The following is a 12,602-nucleotide window of genomic DNA, read 5'->3' as shown; positions in this document are numbered from 1 at the left end:
AACTTTACAGAGAAAAAAGTAAAACGGGCCAAAGACAGAGATAATAGACAAAAGAAAATGGCCTATTATATTTCATCGTTTCAATAGTGCAACAACTAGTTTCATCCTTCTCTCAATTTCTTCTTTTAAAATTTTGAATAAATGTTTTTTTAATCATTGAAAGAATAAGAAGACATCATTTTATGTTTGCTTTTTAGAAAAGAATTATAACGATAAAAAAATGACTTTCAGTATTTTGTTTTCCACCCGATTAAAATTATAATTTTGTTAATATCCAGTATGACGTTGCATAAGAAATGAAGATGACCGTCAAGGTGTGTAATGTGGGCATGAAAACATTTTTTTTTTAATGCCAAGCTACTGTCTGCTCCATTTAGTTTGATTTCGCTTTACAATCTTAATATGGAAAAAGTAAATTAAACTTTTGTTGGATTCAAATAAATTACAAGTATTTTTTGTAAAGAAAAAAGGAAATATTTAAAACAGAAAGGGGGTCGAAAATGGCCTAAACACGTGCGAATCCCTGTCTTGGCATGTGGGCTGGAAAGGCCTGGCCCTGCCCAGCTTGACACACAAGGCTCATGGGCTGTGCCTGGCGTGACCAAGGCCTAAGAAAAACTGTTGGTCAAAGGGACGAAGAAGCTGCCAATGATCAATCGAAAACGATATCTTCTACATGTTTATCTTGGTTTCCGAAGTCAGACACGAGTTAAGGCTCTTGTTGGGTGAATTTTCATGGCTGGAAAGTCTTGTGGCGTTTCCAATTGTGTTCCTCCAACTCAGAAAGCACAAAAGAGGATAAGGAATTTTATTGCAGATGGCTATACACGATGCCATCGAAACGAAAAAACCGTGTACAAACTCAGATGATACTATGTGTTCCTCTAACTCAGAAAGCACAAAAGAGGATAAGGAATTTTATTGCAGATGGCTATACATGATGCCATCGAAACGAAATAACCGTGTACAAACTCAGATGATACTATGCCCAAATTTTAGATACTGCTCTCCGCCTTATTTTTTTGTCAAGGAAGTGACAACTTGATCTTGTTGAGCTTAACCATGACAGTTTTCATGTCCATTCTTTCCTCAGGCAAGCCCTCTGAACATTCTAGTCCTAACTCGAGGATCAATGAAACTATGCTCTCGAGCTCCGGGAGCATCAAATCTTCTTCCTTCGTGCTAAGGATTCCGCTATCCACAATGTCAAGCACTCGGTCCGGAATCACTGCACCTACCCATTGCCTCAAGCTCATATCCGCATCGAACATTTCATCGGTTGGCTTCTTCCTAGTAATCACTTCCAACAACAATATGCCGAAGCTATAGACATCTCCTTTTGTCGAGACTTTTCCTTCCGAACCGTACTCTGCAAGCATTATGGTTTGTGGAAAAAGAACATCAGCAATTGATCTTTTTTCATTTTGGGACATAAGTAATAAGACCGAGAGGCACGAGCGTTAATATATCTCTATTATATTATACCATTATATTGGGAATCAAAGGCTTGAATTAGCTAAAATTCGACAAATGTACCTGGAGCAATGTAACCAATCGTGCCAAGAGTTCGGGTTTGTGTTTCAAGCTTGTTCTCAGCCAAAATCTTCGCAATTCCGAAGTCGCAAACTTGTGTGACCAGGTCCTTGTTTAGAAGAACATTGCTAGGCTTTAGATCGCAGTGCACAATGGGTTCCGGTTGGCCATGGTGGAGATATTCAATCGCTGTTGCAACGTCGACCATTATCTTCACTCGTTGATGGAGACCCAAGTTATAGTTGTCGGAGTAAATCCACTTCTCCAAGCTCTCGTGGGGCACGTATTGTAGCACCAAATCTCTCAGATCGGCATTTGTGCAGGTACTGATCACCTTGACGAGATTCCGATGCCTAATCATGCGGAAAACCTCGCATTCTGCATCAAAACTTTTCAAGGCGCCTTCGATATGGAGATTCAGTACTTTGACAGCGATGTCTGTCCCAGTGACCAGAGTCCCTTTGTATACAGAGCTAAAGCTTCCTAATCCGAGCAAATTGCTTTCGCTGAAGTTGTTGGTAGCCCAGCAAAGCTCTTGATATGATATCATGGGGTGATCAATTCTAGGCTGGTTGTCCACCGAAACTGTAGCTTTTTCGCCGGAGTTCCCACGCTTTCTAAGCAAGAAAACGACAAGGACTAAAAGTACAGCTGATACAAATGGCAACATAATGAATAGTAACCGGAGCCGCTTGTCCATTGATTTATTTCCTTTTAGTTTGCAAGGTGGGACTTGAAAAGTTGCATTTCCACATAGTGCTTCATTCCCAATGAATGAGAGAGCCGAAAAATTTCTAAAGGGCCCACCATTAGGAATCTCTCCTGATAGCTTATTAAAGGACAAGTTCAGACTTCGTAGAAATGGAAGTCGTTTCATGGACTCGGGTATCGCACCTGATAACTCATTGTAGGAGAGATCGAGGACATCCAACCCTTTGAGTTTGCCGATCGATTGCGGTATCGATCCTTGAAACGAGTTCCTTGACAAGTTGAGAGAAGAAAGGCTCTGCAACTCCTGGATGGAACTCGGTATAGCGCCAATAAGTTGGTTCCAAGAAAGATCGATGCTCACTATAGCTCTCATTTTCCCCATGTCAAACGGTAATCCTCCATTAAAAGAATTGAGTGATAGATTGAGGAAGATGAGTTGTTGAAGGCTCCACAGACTAACCGGTATAGCCGATGTCATGTTATTCGAACTTACGAGAAACTTTTGAAGGCTGTTCAGGTTTCCAATGCAATTCGGGATCGATCCCGATATCCTATTTTGCCGGAGCAGCAACTCTCCTAAACTTGTCATGTTGCATATCTCATCGGGGATTGGTCCTTCGAGATGGTTGTTATCAAGATACAGCCTTTGCAAGCTTTCTAGTCCTCCGATTGATGATGGGATGTTGCCGACTAGATCGTTATCGATCAACCTTAGGAAAGTCAAGCTCTTCAAGAAACCAATTTCCTTGGGAAGGTGACCTCTTATTTGACAATTGGGAGCGGATAGAATTTGTAGGGAACTGGAGAAGTTTTTGATAGATGCTGGTATGGAGCCGCCAAGAGGGTTTTCTCCAGTAAACAAGGTTTGCAGCGATTGGCAATTAGATAAAGCAGAGAGAAAATCGAGCTCCGCACCATAAGTCTCTCCCGTTAGCTGGTTTGACCGAACCCCAAAATATCTGAGGTTCTTCAAGTTGCCCGAACTCGTGGGTATTGGTCCGCTGAGTTGATTGTACGAGACCTCTAAAAAAATTAGGTTCGAAAAATTCGAGAAATATTGTGGGATGTTGCCGCCAAAGCCATTTTTTGCTAGATAGAGTTTTTCCAAATTCGGAAGGCTCAGATCACTACCTGAGGGAAGGCTTCCAGAGAAGGAATTGTCCGTCAAAGCAAGCACTTGGAGCGAAGAAATATTAAAAACCTCTCGAGGTACTTCACCTGTTAGCAAATTTCTTTGAAGGCTCATAAAGTTCAAATTGACCAACTTGCTAATCTCACTCGGAATGTCCCCTCCAATGTAGTTAAATCCTAAGTCCAGCATGTGCAAGCTCGACATGTTACCAATGTTTCGAGGAATCGTGCCGGTCAAGTTGTTAACACCAAGATAGAGCTCCTGCAGCTTTTGCAAGCTGTCCATGTCTCGAGGAATGCTTCCCTGAAAACGATTGTATGACAACGACAACATGAGAAGCTCTTTGCATTGGGTTAGCGTCTCCGGTAGCTGGCCGCTGAATTTGTTTTCAGACAGTGAAAGCCACTGAATGTTAGGCCAGCGGGAGCAAAGATCGGAAGGAAGACTCCCTGAGAGATCATTATGATTCAAGTCGACCATCGTAAGCGATCGGTTGAAAAATGTTGGAGGAATGGAACCTGTGAGACTGGCTGTGTTCAAACCAATGACCTGCAATGTGGATATGTTGCCCAGGAAGCTCGGAAATTGACCCCGTAAGTCATTGAAGCTAAGAAACAGTTGTCGCAACTTAGGGAAGGCGCCGAATTTTCTTGGTATGCCACCAGTTAACCTGTTCATTGCGAGTGACATCACTTCGAGATTTTGGCACAATGCTAAGTTAGGAGGAATATTTCCTTCAAACTGGTTCGATTGGAGTATGAGTTTTTTCAGGCGGCGCAAACAACCGATTTCTGTAAGAATCGTGCCATAGAAACTGTTGTTGCGGACATCAAGAGAAGCCAAGAAAGAAAGGTTGCCGAGGTAGGGAGAGAGTCTTCCCCGGAGACCCATGTAGGAGAAGTCTAAAGCTGTGACTCTCTGCCTGCGGTTGCTGCAAACGACACCGATCCATTCACAGAAATCTGCTTCCATGGTCCAATTGCTGCCTTTGATGGTGTTTGTCGGGTCGACTTCGATCGCCGATTTGAAGTGGAGGAGAGCATCTTGATCAGTGAAGTTGCTGGAAGAAATGATGGGCTGAAACATCAATAGGGAAGCTAACAGAACATCAAGAAGTGCTAAAAAGACGAACTTCTCCATAATGAAGAGAGCCTCTTTTGATTGCATCAATAGACAGTTCACTAATTAGGATCTGTTCCTAGTACATATACCCAAATGATGCTCCAAATGTTGTCTCTGGAAAAACAGTAGGTTGCTTTCCAATGTGAGGGACATGACAAACTACATGATCCACACAATTCAGGGATGATTACAGGTAGAAAATTTGTTTTGAGCGTCAAAGTTCTCAAATGATAATCCCAGATCATTTTCTTTTTAATATTTATAAGAATGCTATTCACAAATTCCCCACAAATTAACCCAAACCATAATCATGTGTTGAGACGATTGAGGGGAAGTTAGAGAACCCTCAATCACGTCTGATTCAGTAAATATACCGTTCTTTACGTTTACACGAACACACTTACTTTCAACTCTGTGAGGGTACAAATGGACCTTTCACAAATGTTCCAAGGCATGAATGTGAAAAGGTTTTGCGATAATTGTAGCGATCTTCCCGCAAGGACGATATGAAGTGTCTCGTGGGAAGCTGACGGATTGGAACTTGCTAGAAGAGATAATGATACTAGTAGTCTATCAACTTTTATTAATGCGTCATGTCATATTTGAAATTTCATTCAATTCGATTAAATCACTTTTGATTAATGTGAAATGTCGACCGGCATCTTTTAGTTGGTCTAATTAGAACCTTAATATATTTAATATGTTTATTGTCATCCTCTCATTAATTAATTTAAATGTAATGCGCCATGGATTTCAATTTGATAATGATGATGTTTGATGGAGAAAATTACGCGGATTTTGTGCATGTAATGGTGACTTTAAATTGCAAAACTATAATGCCCCTTCCTTTAATATGTGCACTATTCACTCTGACAACATTTTCTTTCCTCAACACTCATTATCATCCAGTGGGACTCTCTTCAACAACGATTTTAGGCTTCTTGTCCCAAAAAGGATGAGGATAATGGCTTTGAAATCTCTACTATTAAAATGCATGGAAAACTTTACTATTTTCTTTTGGAAGCATAGTGAGAAATCCTCCCTCATTCCCCATTTGACATGATTTCGATTGAAAGCTTGAAGAAGAATAAGACCACATTAATTATATAAAGTAAAGGGTTTTGTCCTGGTTTGGAAGCTTTTCTTTATCACTTGTAGAATTCCCGTTTGATGCACAGGTTCTAGCTTTTTGTTTTATTGAAAAATTGCTCTAAAGTATTAATTCGAAACCTAGTGTCGATTTTGGTCCTCTCACTTTGAACTAATAATTTATGGAACTATTATTTTCATCTAATGCTTATAAATACTTTAGCGTCTTGATTTTTCCTTTCATCAATTTCTATTGAACTTGTCTCAGTACCATAAGACACTAATTTGTAGTTTGACATCGGATTATCTGACATATGTGTCAGATATGTGGGTGCATCTTTGTTCATGTTTAATAGGAACATGGGCAGCGAGATGCTAACGGCATCAATGGCACGGTTAGCTTCGTCGGATAAACAGTGAGTGTCCAGGATGAGTTTGGCGCAGCGGCAAGGGCTGAGCTTGGTGGTGTCGCTGTGATACTGCAGTGTGGCGGTCGAGCAAGGTCTGGATGGCACCGGGAAGACCTGAAATTACCCGGAAACTAGGATCTCTGCGGCTACAGCAGTGGGTCACGGTATGGCTGAGGGGTACGCTTGGTATCGCTCAACAGTGATAGCCAGAGCTAAAGCAGTGGGTCACGGTATGGCTGAGGGGTACGCTTGGTATCGCTCAACAGTGATAGCCAGAGCTAAAGCGACGCGAAGGCAAGGCGCAGCGACGATCCTCCAGAGAAGCGCAATAGCGAATATCTGGCTGATAGGATTGGTCAACTGTGTATGAGCGAATATCTTGCCCATTGTTTTTTATGTGGCCAAAAACCGTGTGATCAATAAACCAATACTTCCTAATTTAGGATAGCCGTGTGGAATTTTCGGATATAAGGAAGAGATTATAGGTTTGGCTGAACTTCATTCCTCTGCGAGCTTAGTTTATATGATTAAATTCTTAGCCTCTTTGCTTATGTCCATTAACTTCAATGCAATTATATGACCCATTATTATTAATGCAAATACTTTGAATATGTAATTTAATTAATATTTTTATATTTTGGGGTCAGGGTCGACCCCTACCTTTCTATGCAATTGATACTCAAATAGGTCGCCAAAATTTAGGTGTCAACACATAAATGATCATAATTTAAATATCAAGGCAATAATTTTCTGGCTAGTAGAATATTTTGCTCATACAAATATCTAAATTTCACGGTTTTATGATTTAATTAGAATTTAAACCAGTATGCATGTACGAATGGAACTTGTACACATCCATCGGGAAGTCGTGGTCCTTGACGAGTGTGCAATTGTTGAAGTGTGAAGAAGTCAAGGTCTATGGGGTTTTGTGCGTTGACTTTGCGACCAGCACATCATGACTATACACCGAGAAGTCGTGGTCTTTTGCGGTTTCAAGTGTTTTGATTTTTGGACCTGTACGCGTTACAATGGTTCATGGAAAGTCATGGTCTTCGTGGACTTTTATTTGTGATGGTCGGCCTAAAAATTTCAAGCTCATCAATAATACCAACGCGCAATTTGTAAATTGATGTGTTAGAATTCTCCATTTTATCTGCGACATTGACGTGCCTATTGAGATGTGCACATTATTGATCGATCTAAAGTGTATCGCTAATCACGATATGGATTCATGATTCTAGAGTTGCATTGCTCGTTAATAAATGAATAGAAATAATGCAAGAATTTGGAGACTAAGATACGATATTTGTTTCTTAGTTTCCTTGAAGCGCCTGTCACGTTTGGTGATTGGATAAGTTTACACGGTCGTTGTACTTGTCAACCCATTCATCATAACTTTCAATTTTCTCGAACTTGTAGCTACTGACTTAGATTTTGACTAAATATATATTCTTTTCATGGAATTATGAAATTTGACTTGCACTCCAGCATAGTAAGCTTAATTCACAGAAGAAAAGGATGCGTAAACTTCCTGATAGGGTTGAATATTCAGGTCCAAATGGAGGAACTTGCACGCTAAAATTAAATTTGTCTTCTGCAAATTAAAAAAAAAAAAGCTTTGGCCAATCCTAATCATAATGAGGTTTGCAAATTAATTCCAATTTTTCAATGAGTTTGTAACGCAATATTAAATTTAATCCAACGATGCATATGTTCTTATTCACATAAAGTGTCCTAATTTAATAGGTTGTTATAGCGGATCAACCTTCCCTAAAGTATAATGCAATGCTTTGGCATGCAATGTTTACTTCTTTTAAAAATCTATAGTTATGTGCTAGGGGAAATTGTTCCAAAAATCTTCATCTTATGTACGCACTATAATCAAATGTTGAACCTTTCAATTGCTGCAATGAGGTTATATGAAAGTGGAAAAGTATAATTGAGTCTTAAACTATTGTGTGGGTGTAATCAAGTCATAAAGGGAAGACTTACCAAAACAGTCATAAATCTATTGCAATTGTGTCAATTCAGTTTTAAATTTTTTTGGGCCAATTGAGTCCTAAATCTTTTGCATTTTGCCCCAAATTCAGTCCAACTGGCATATTTTGGCCGATCGGATGGACTAAATTGGCGGATAATGAAGATGAAGATGAAGAGAATTAAAAAAAAAAAGAAAGAGAAAGATTAAAATTGTCTACATCAGTTCCGGCTGCGCCACATAGGACGGCTGGCATTAGACATGGCCACGATTCGGAAACGGTCGGTTCCGGTTCGAAACCGGTCTGTTCCGGTTAAAAAATTGGCGGTTCCGGTTCATGGTCATGTATGAACCGGAACCGGCGGTTCCGGGCCGATTTCAATTTGTAAGTTAAAAATTAAAAAAAATAAATTATGAAATAAAAAAATTATGAAATAATGAATTCGGTTCGGTCCGGTTCCGCTCGGAAGCGGGAACCGAACCGGTAAGACCAGTTCCTTATTTTTAGAACCAGGAACTAGACCGGCAAATCGTGGAACCAGGAATCAGACCGGACCAATGGTCAGGTCCGGTTCCAGGCGGTCCAATGGAACCATTTGATCTTCATTAGCAAAAGATAAAAAAATTTCACTTGACATCCCTTTATCGTAGCCAAGTAGCCACGAAAGGCACACAACTTCACATGCTCATGACTCGGCTTGGGTTTTATTTACAACTCATTTGATGGTCTCTTCATTTTCATTCGATGTGGGACTCTTGGCATTTGTATGAAGACAAGCCAAGAGGCTCACATTGAAGGCATTCAAGGCAAGCCGAGAGTCTCACATCGAATGCGAACGAAGAGGCATTAGAAGCATTATGCATAAAACCCAAGCCAAGCCATATAATTTGAGTTCAATGCATCCAAGCCAAGCATTGTAATTAAAGTTTAATGCACTTACAATGCGTGGCAATTAGAGTTAAAATTATTTTATAAAGAGTTATGAAGAGCGGGGGCTTGAACTTAATGAATTATCATTAAGTTTTTGTAAAAAATTTTGGAACCGGAACGGGGCCCGTAGGGCACGGGCCGGTTCAGAATCGCGGGCCCAGTCAACGGGCCGGTTATGGGCCAAAACCGGCCTGTGGCCATGTCTAGCTGGCATCCACATTAGTGCCAACCGGCCAAAATTGATCGGATGGCTTGAATTGACATTAATGTAAAAGGTTTATGACTCAATTGATAAAAAAAGGGTTTTGTACTGAATTGGTACAATTACAGTAGGTTTAAGACTTTTTGGTAATTTTTCGAGTCATACAATCCTAAACCTATATTAAGAAGTGAAATTAAAGGTTTCCACATGGGCTTTGAGTGCTATCTAGGCAAGTTTGGGCATTCTCTATGGAAAAGACTTGATTTTACTTTTTGCAAAGGTTGATGATTTGATTGCGCTCACCAAATAATTGGAACTCAATTGCATTATGTGTTCTGAACAAAAAAAAAATTGCATTATATGCAAAGATTTAAGATTTTTAGTGCGCTTCTGATGTTATTTTGGTGTGGAAGGAATTCTTCTAGGAGGTAATTTTTTTTTTAAAGTACCGCACTTCAAATGCCTTAAGATTTCTGTACAGATTGGCTCAGAAAAGAGGAGGGGTATGATTTTACCAAATAGGTTAATTTTTAAGTTGAATACATTGCGGTTGAGTAATAAGGGAATTTGCTTGAAAAGTGAAAACGTATGTGGGACTTCAAAACAAGATTTTGAGGGTTATGTTGTCATTAGGCCGAATCTTTCTGGGAAATTACACGAGTCTACCTTTCAAGTTCTTTTTTTTTTTTTTAAATATTGTAAGAGTAGGAAGAAGAAAGCCATTAAACATCTTTTCTTTCTTTTGAAGTTTCTTTTCCAAGCAACTTTATTACTTTTTTTCTTTTTTCCATACAGAATGATAAAGAAGAAAGTCATTGACAGTAGTTGAACCTCAATCATCCGGACTAATTCATACGAAAGAGTCAATCTTGAAATTTATCATGCTCAATACATTCTCACTTGAGATTTGACGAGATATCTTGATTTATCAAAAGTCTTTAAGTGATGGTACATGGGGATTTTATTGGACATACTAGTAATTGATGGGGGTGTATCGCAAACCGAATTAGAACGATCATGCAGACAAGAAAAAATAAATGATGCACAAGTTTATCCAAGTTCACTCATAAATAGGGTTACGTCCTGCAAAGGGATCTCACTATGATTTAAGTTTACAATCACAGCCACTTGTTTCAATGATCTCTCATATGAGTACAATATATAGGACTTAAAATGGGCCAAAAGCCCAAGCTTATTTGAATCCCTTTATCCCACAACAAACGGGTCAACTTTAAAACACAAGCCTAAAAGAAAAAATAAAAGTTGATGTTGTTTCGGGGGCGCTACCCCCAAGCCGTCGCCCGCTCACCGGCGAGCGGGACCGCTGTCCATTCACCGTGAAGCGGAACCCCCGCTCGCTGTCCGGATAGCGGGACCCCCGTTTCGGGGGTGCTGCCCCAGAACCTTCACATTCCGTGCGCAGGGGTCACATGTCATCGGATCATATTTCGATTTTCCTAAGCTCACGTGGGCGTGCTCGATATGAGAAACAAGAGTCCCCGAAATATTCGCCAATTCCAATAGTAATATCTCTTGTTTGGCATGGCATAGGATTTGTCCATGCAAAACGGGCAAGAGTTTTGAAATGAAATCTTGCTAATTGCCCCACTGATGACTTTAATTGGTAGCCATGCTCATTGTTTTAGGCAAATAATGTGCATCATGGGAAGTAATTGAAACGACAGTTCGAACACTTGAAAAAACAATTAAAAATCTCTCTCTCTCTCTCTCTCTCTCTCTCTCTCTCTCTCTCTCTCTCTCTCTCTCTCTACGTAAGTTGCGTAACAGCAACATTGACAGGCCTTGACCCAGGTTGCGTAACAGAGACCCTATTATGACCAGGAGAGAGAGTGAGAGAGAGAGCAATTGTTTACAGAGGGATGCGAGAGAGCCAAGCGTGAACATAGGGGCAGGGGTCGATGGTATTAGTGAGGAGGAGGGTCAACGGTAGCAGATGACGGTGGGTGGTGGAAGCTGGCACTTGGAGGCTTGGAATTTCTAAAGGGGGGCAATTTTGATCTTTGTTGTGATTAGATTTTGTCTTAGGATGGAAAGCACTATTTTCAGAAATAGAATAATAGAGCTAAAGGTCGGAAAAGTCTCGAGTCTTTTCCTTTAACATAAATATGCATTAGTGATGGTGGCTATCCACTGCCAACATGACACAAGACATACTGTGAGTGTCCTGCCCAAGTAAGCTTGTTTTCGAGTAATTTTATAGCTAGTTGTAATACGCCTTCTTTATCATCAAAAATGAGAAAATTAGTTGATATTTTCATGAAAAGAATCAACAATCAGAACTTTCCACTAAGATGTGATAATTCATATCGAGAAATTCTGGATATTTTAGTAAATTATATTAAGCGAAAAAAAAATTTCACGTCTTCGATATTTTTTGGTAAATTGATCAGCATATTATCTCCCATTCTAGTTTTCCTTACTGCAAATCTCTAAGCATTGTCCGTAATATGTGTTAATACAAGTAATGCTCCATATAAATGAAAGTATTAAGATGTATGGGGTCTTCAATATATCACAAAAAACAAAGAATTCGTATTATTTGTATTGTATGTCTATATAAACAGTTTTGTGGAAAGCTCATTCCCACCATATCTTGGGCCTTTGAATACCACTTTTAATCAAGGTTAATTGGGCTTTCCTTAGGCCCAAGTGAAATGGATGTGCTATGAACATGTGAGTACGATGCACATCTATTCGAATAGTGAAACTTTTGGATTCAGATCCACAATATATGAGCGAACTCATTTGGTTTCAACCTCAAAAGTTTGCCTAAAAATTTCATTCCCGCCCAAGGCTTCTGTTAAGATAAATTGTTACTTATAATGCAATATAACAGTCAATTAGATAATATTTATATATATAATATGGTCCTAGGAAGATCTCATATTTTAATTTGAATGTAAATTTCTTCGTTTTAATAGATCCAGGCGCATGGCGTGGAGATTCGACTTCCCGAGCTATTGAATACCCTGCAAGCTCCATATATCGCTTAAATTCAGGCTTTTGACCTATGCATGTAGCCCTAAATCAAAGCAGTTTGCACCCAATTTACGGATTTTCAATGGATAGCCTTCGGTTCTTGAACTACAGGTTCCCCAATTCCCAACAAACTGCACCAACCTCGGGGGTTAATTTCTCTTATGTTAAGGCTAATTCATGAAGCATTCTCTCTCTGGCCATTTTAAAACCGTTATGTTCTTTCTCTTTTCATGTGGATGAGCACGCGTGCTGTTGCTCTTTTGTTATTGTGTGTGAGAAAGAGTTGTATGAATTCATGTGATTAAATTTGGTATGCGTGGGCATTGGCATAGACAGGAGCATGCGTGAGGGAAGAAGTATATATGGTCATGCAAAATTGCGAATCCATATTCATGAGCAGGTTAATGAACTTCTGTGATGTGCATAAACAAGAGTGTGAGTGTATGTGCTTCAAAATCCCCTCTTTGAAGGGATGCAGCAGTTGCTCGAGTATT

General features: G+C 39.7%; 1 protein-coding gene across 1 annotated transcript; it reads right to left on the bottom strand.

The window, feature by feature from the left end:
* Positions 1-802: 802 nt before the first annotated feature.
* Positions 803-4,516, bottom strand: LOC115679389 (receptor kinase-like protein Xa21). Its single transcript, XM_030602972.2, has 2 exons — positions 1,537-4,516; positions 803-1,369 (listed from the first exon to the last, which is right to left on the bottom strand). The coding sequence occupies exons 1-2, from the start codon at positions 4,514-4,516 to the stop codon at positions 1,026-1,028; spliced, it is 3,324 nt and encodes a 1,107-aa protein (XP_030458832.2). The 3' UTR covers positions 803-1,025.
* Between the last annotated feature and the right edge of the window lie 8,086 nt (positions 4,517-12,602).

The sequence above is a fragment of the Syzygium oleosum genome, unplaced genomic scaffold (genome assembly GCF_021117445.2).
Source record: "Syzygium oleosum isolate NSW1041296 unplaced genomic scaffold, Sole_v2.1 Sole_v2.04, whole genome shotgun sequence".
NCBI classification, from domain to species: Eukaryota; Viridiplantae; Streptophyta; class Magnoliopsida; order Myrtales; family Myrtaceae; genus Syzygium; species Syzygium oleosum.
The sequence above is the reverse complement of the archived record's forward strand: the minus strand, read 5'-3'. Positions and strand labels throughout refer to the sequence as shown.

Coding starts and splice junctions, on each gene's coding strand:
- LOC115679389 (XM_030602972.2), bottom strand. CDS start 4,516: ATGGAGAAGTTCGTCTTTTTAGCACTTCTTGATGTTCTGTTAGCTTCC. Junction 1,370..1,536: donor GATTGGTTACATTGCTCCAG/GTACATTTGTCG, acceptor TAATGCTTGCAG/AGTACGGTTCGGAAGGAAAA.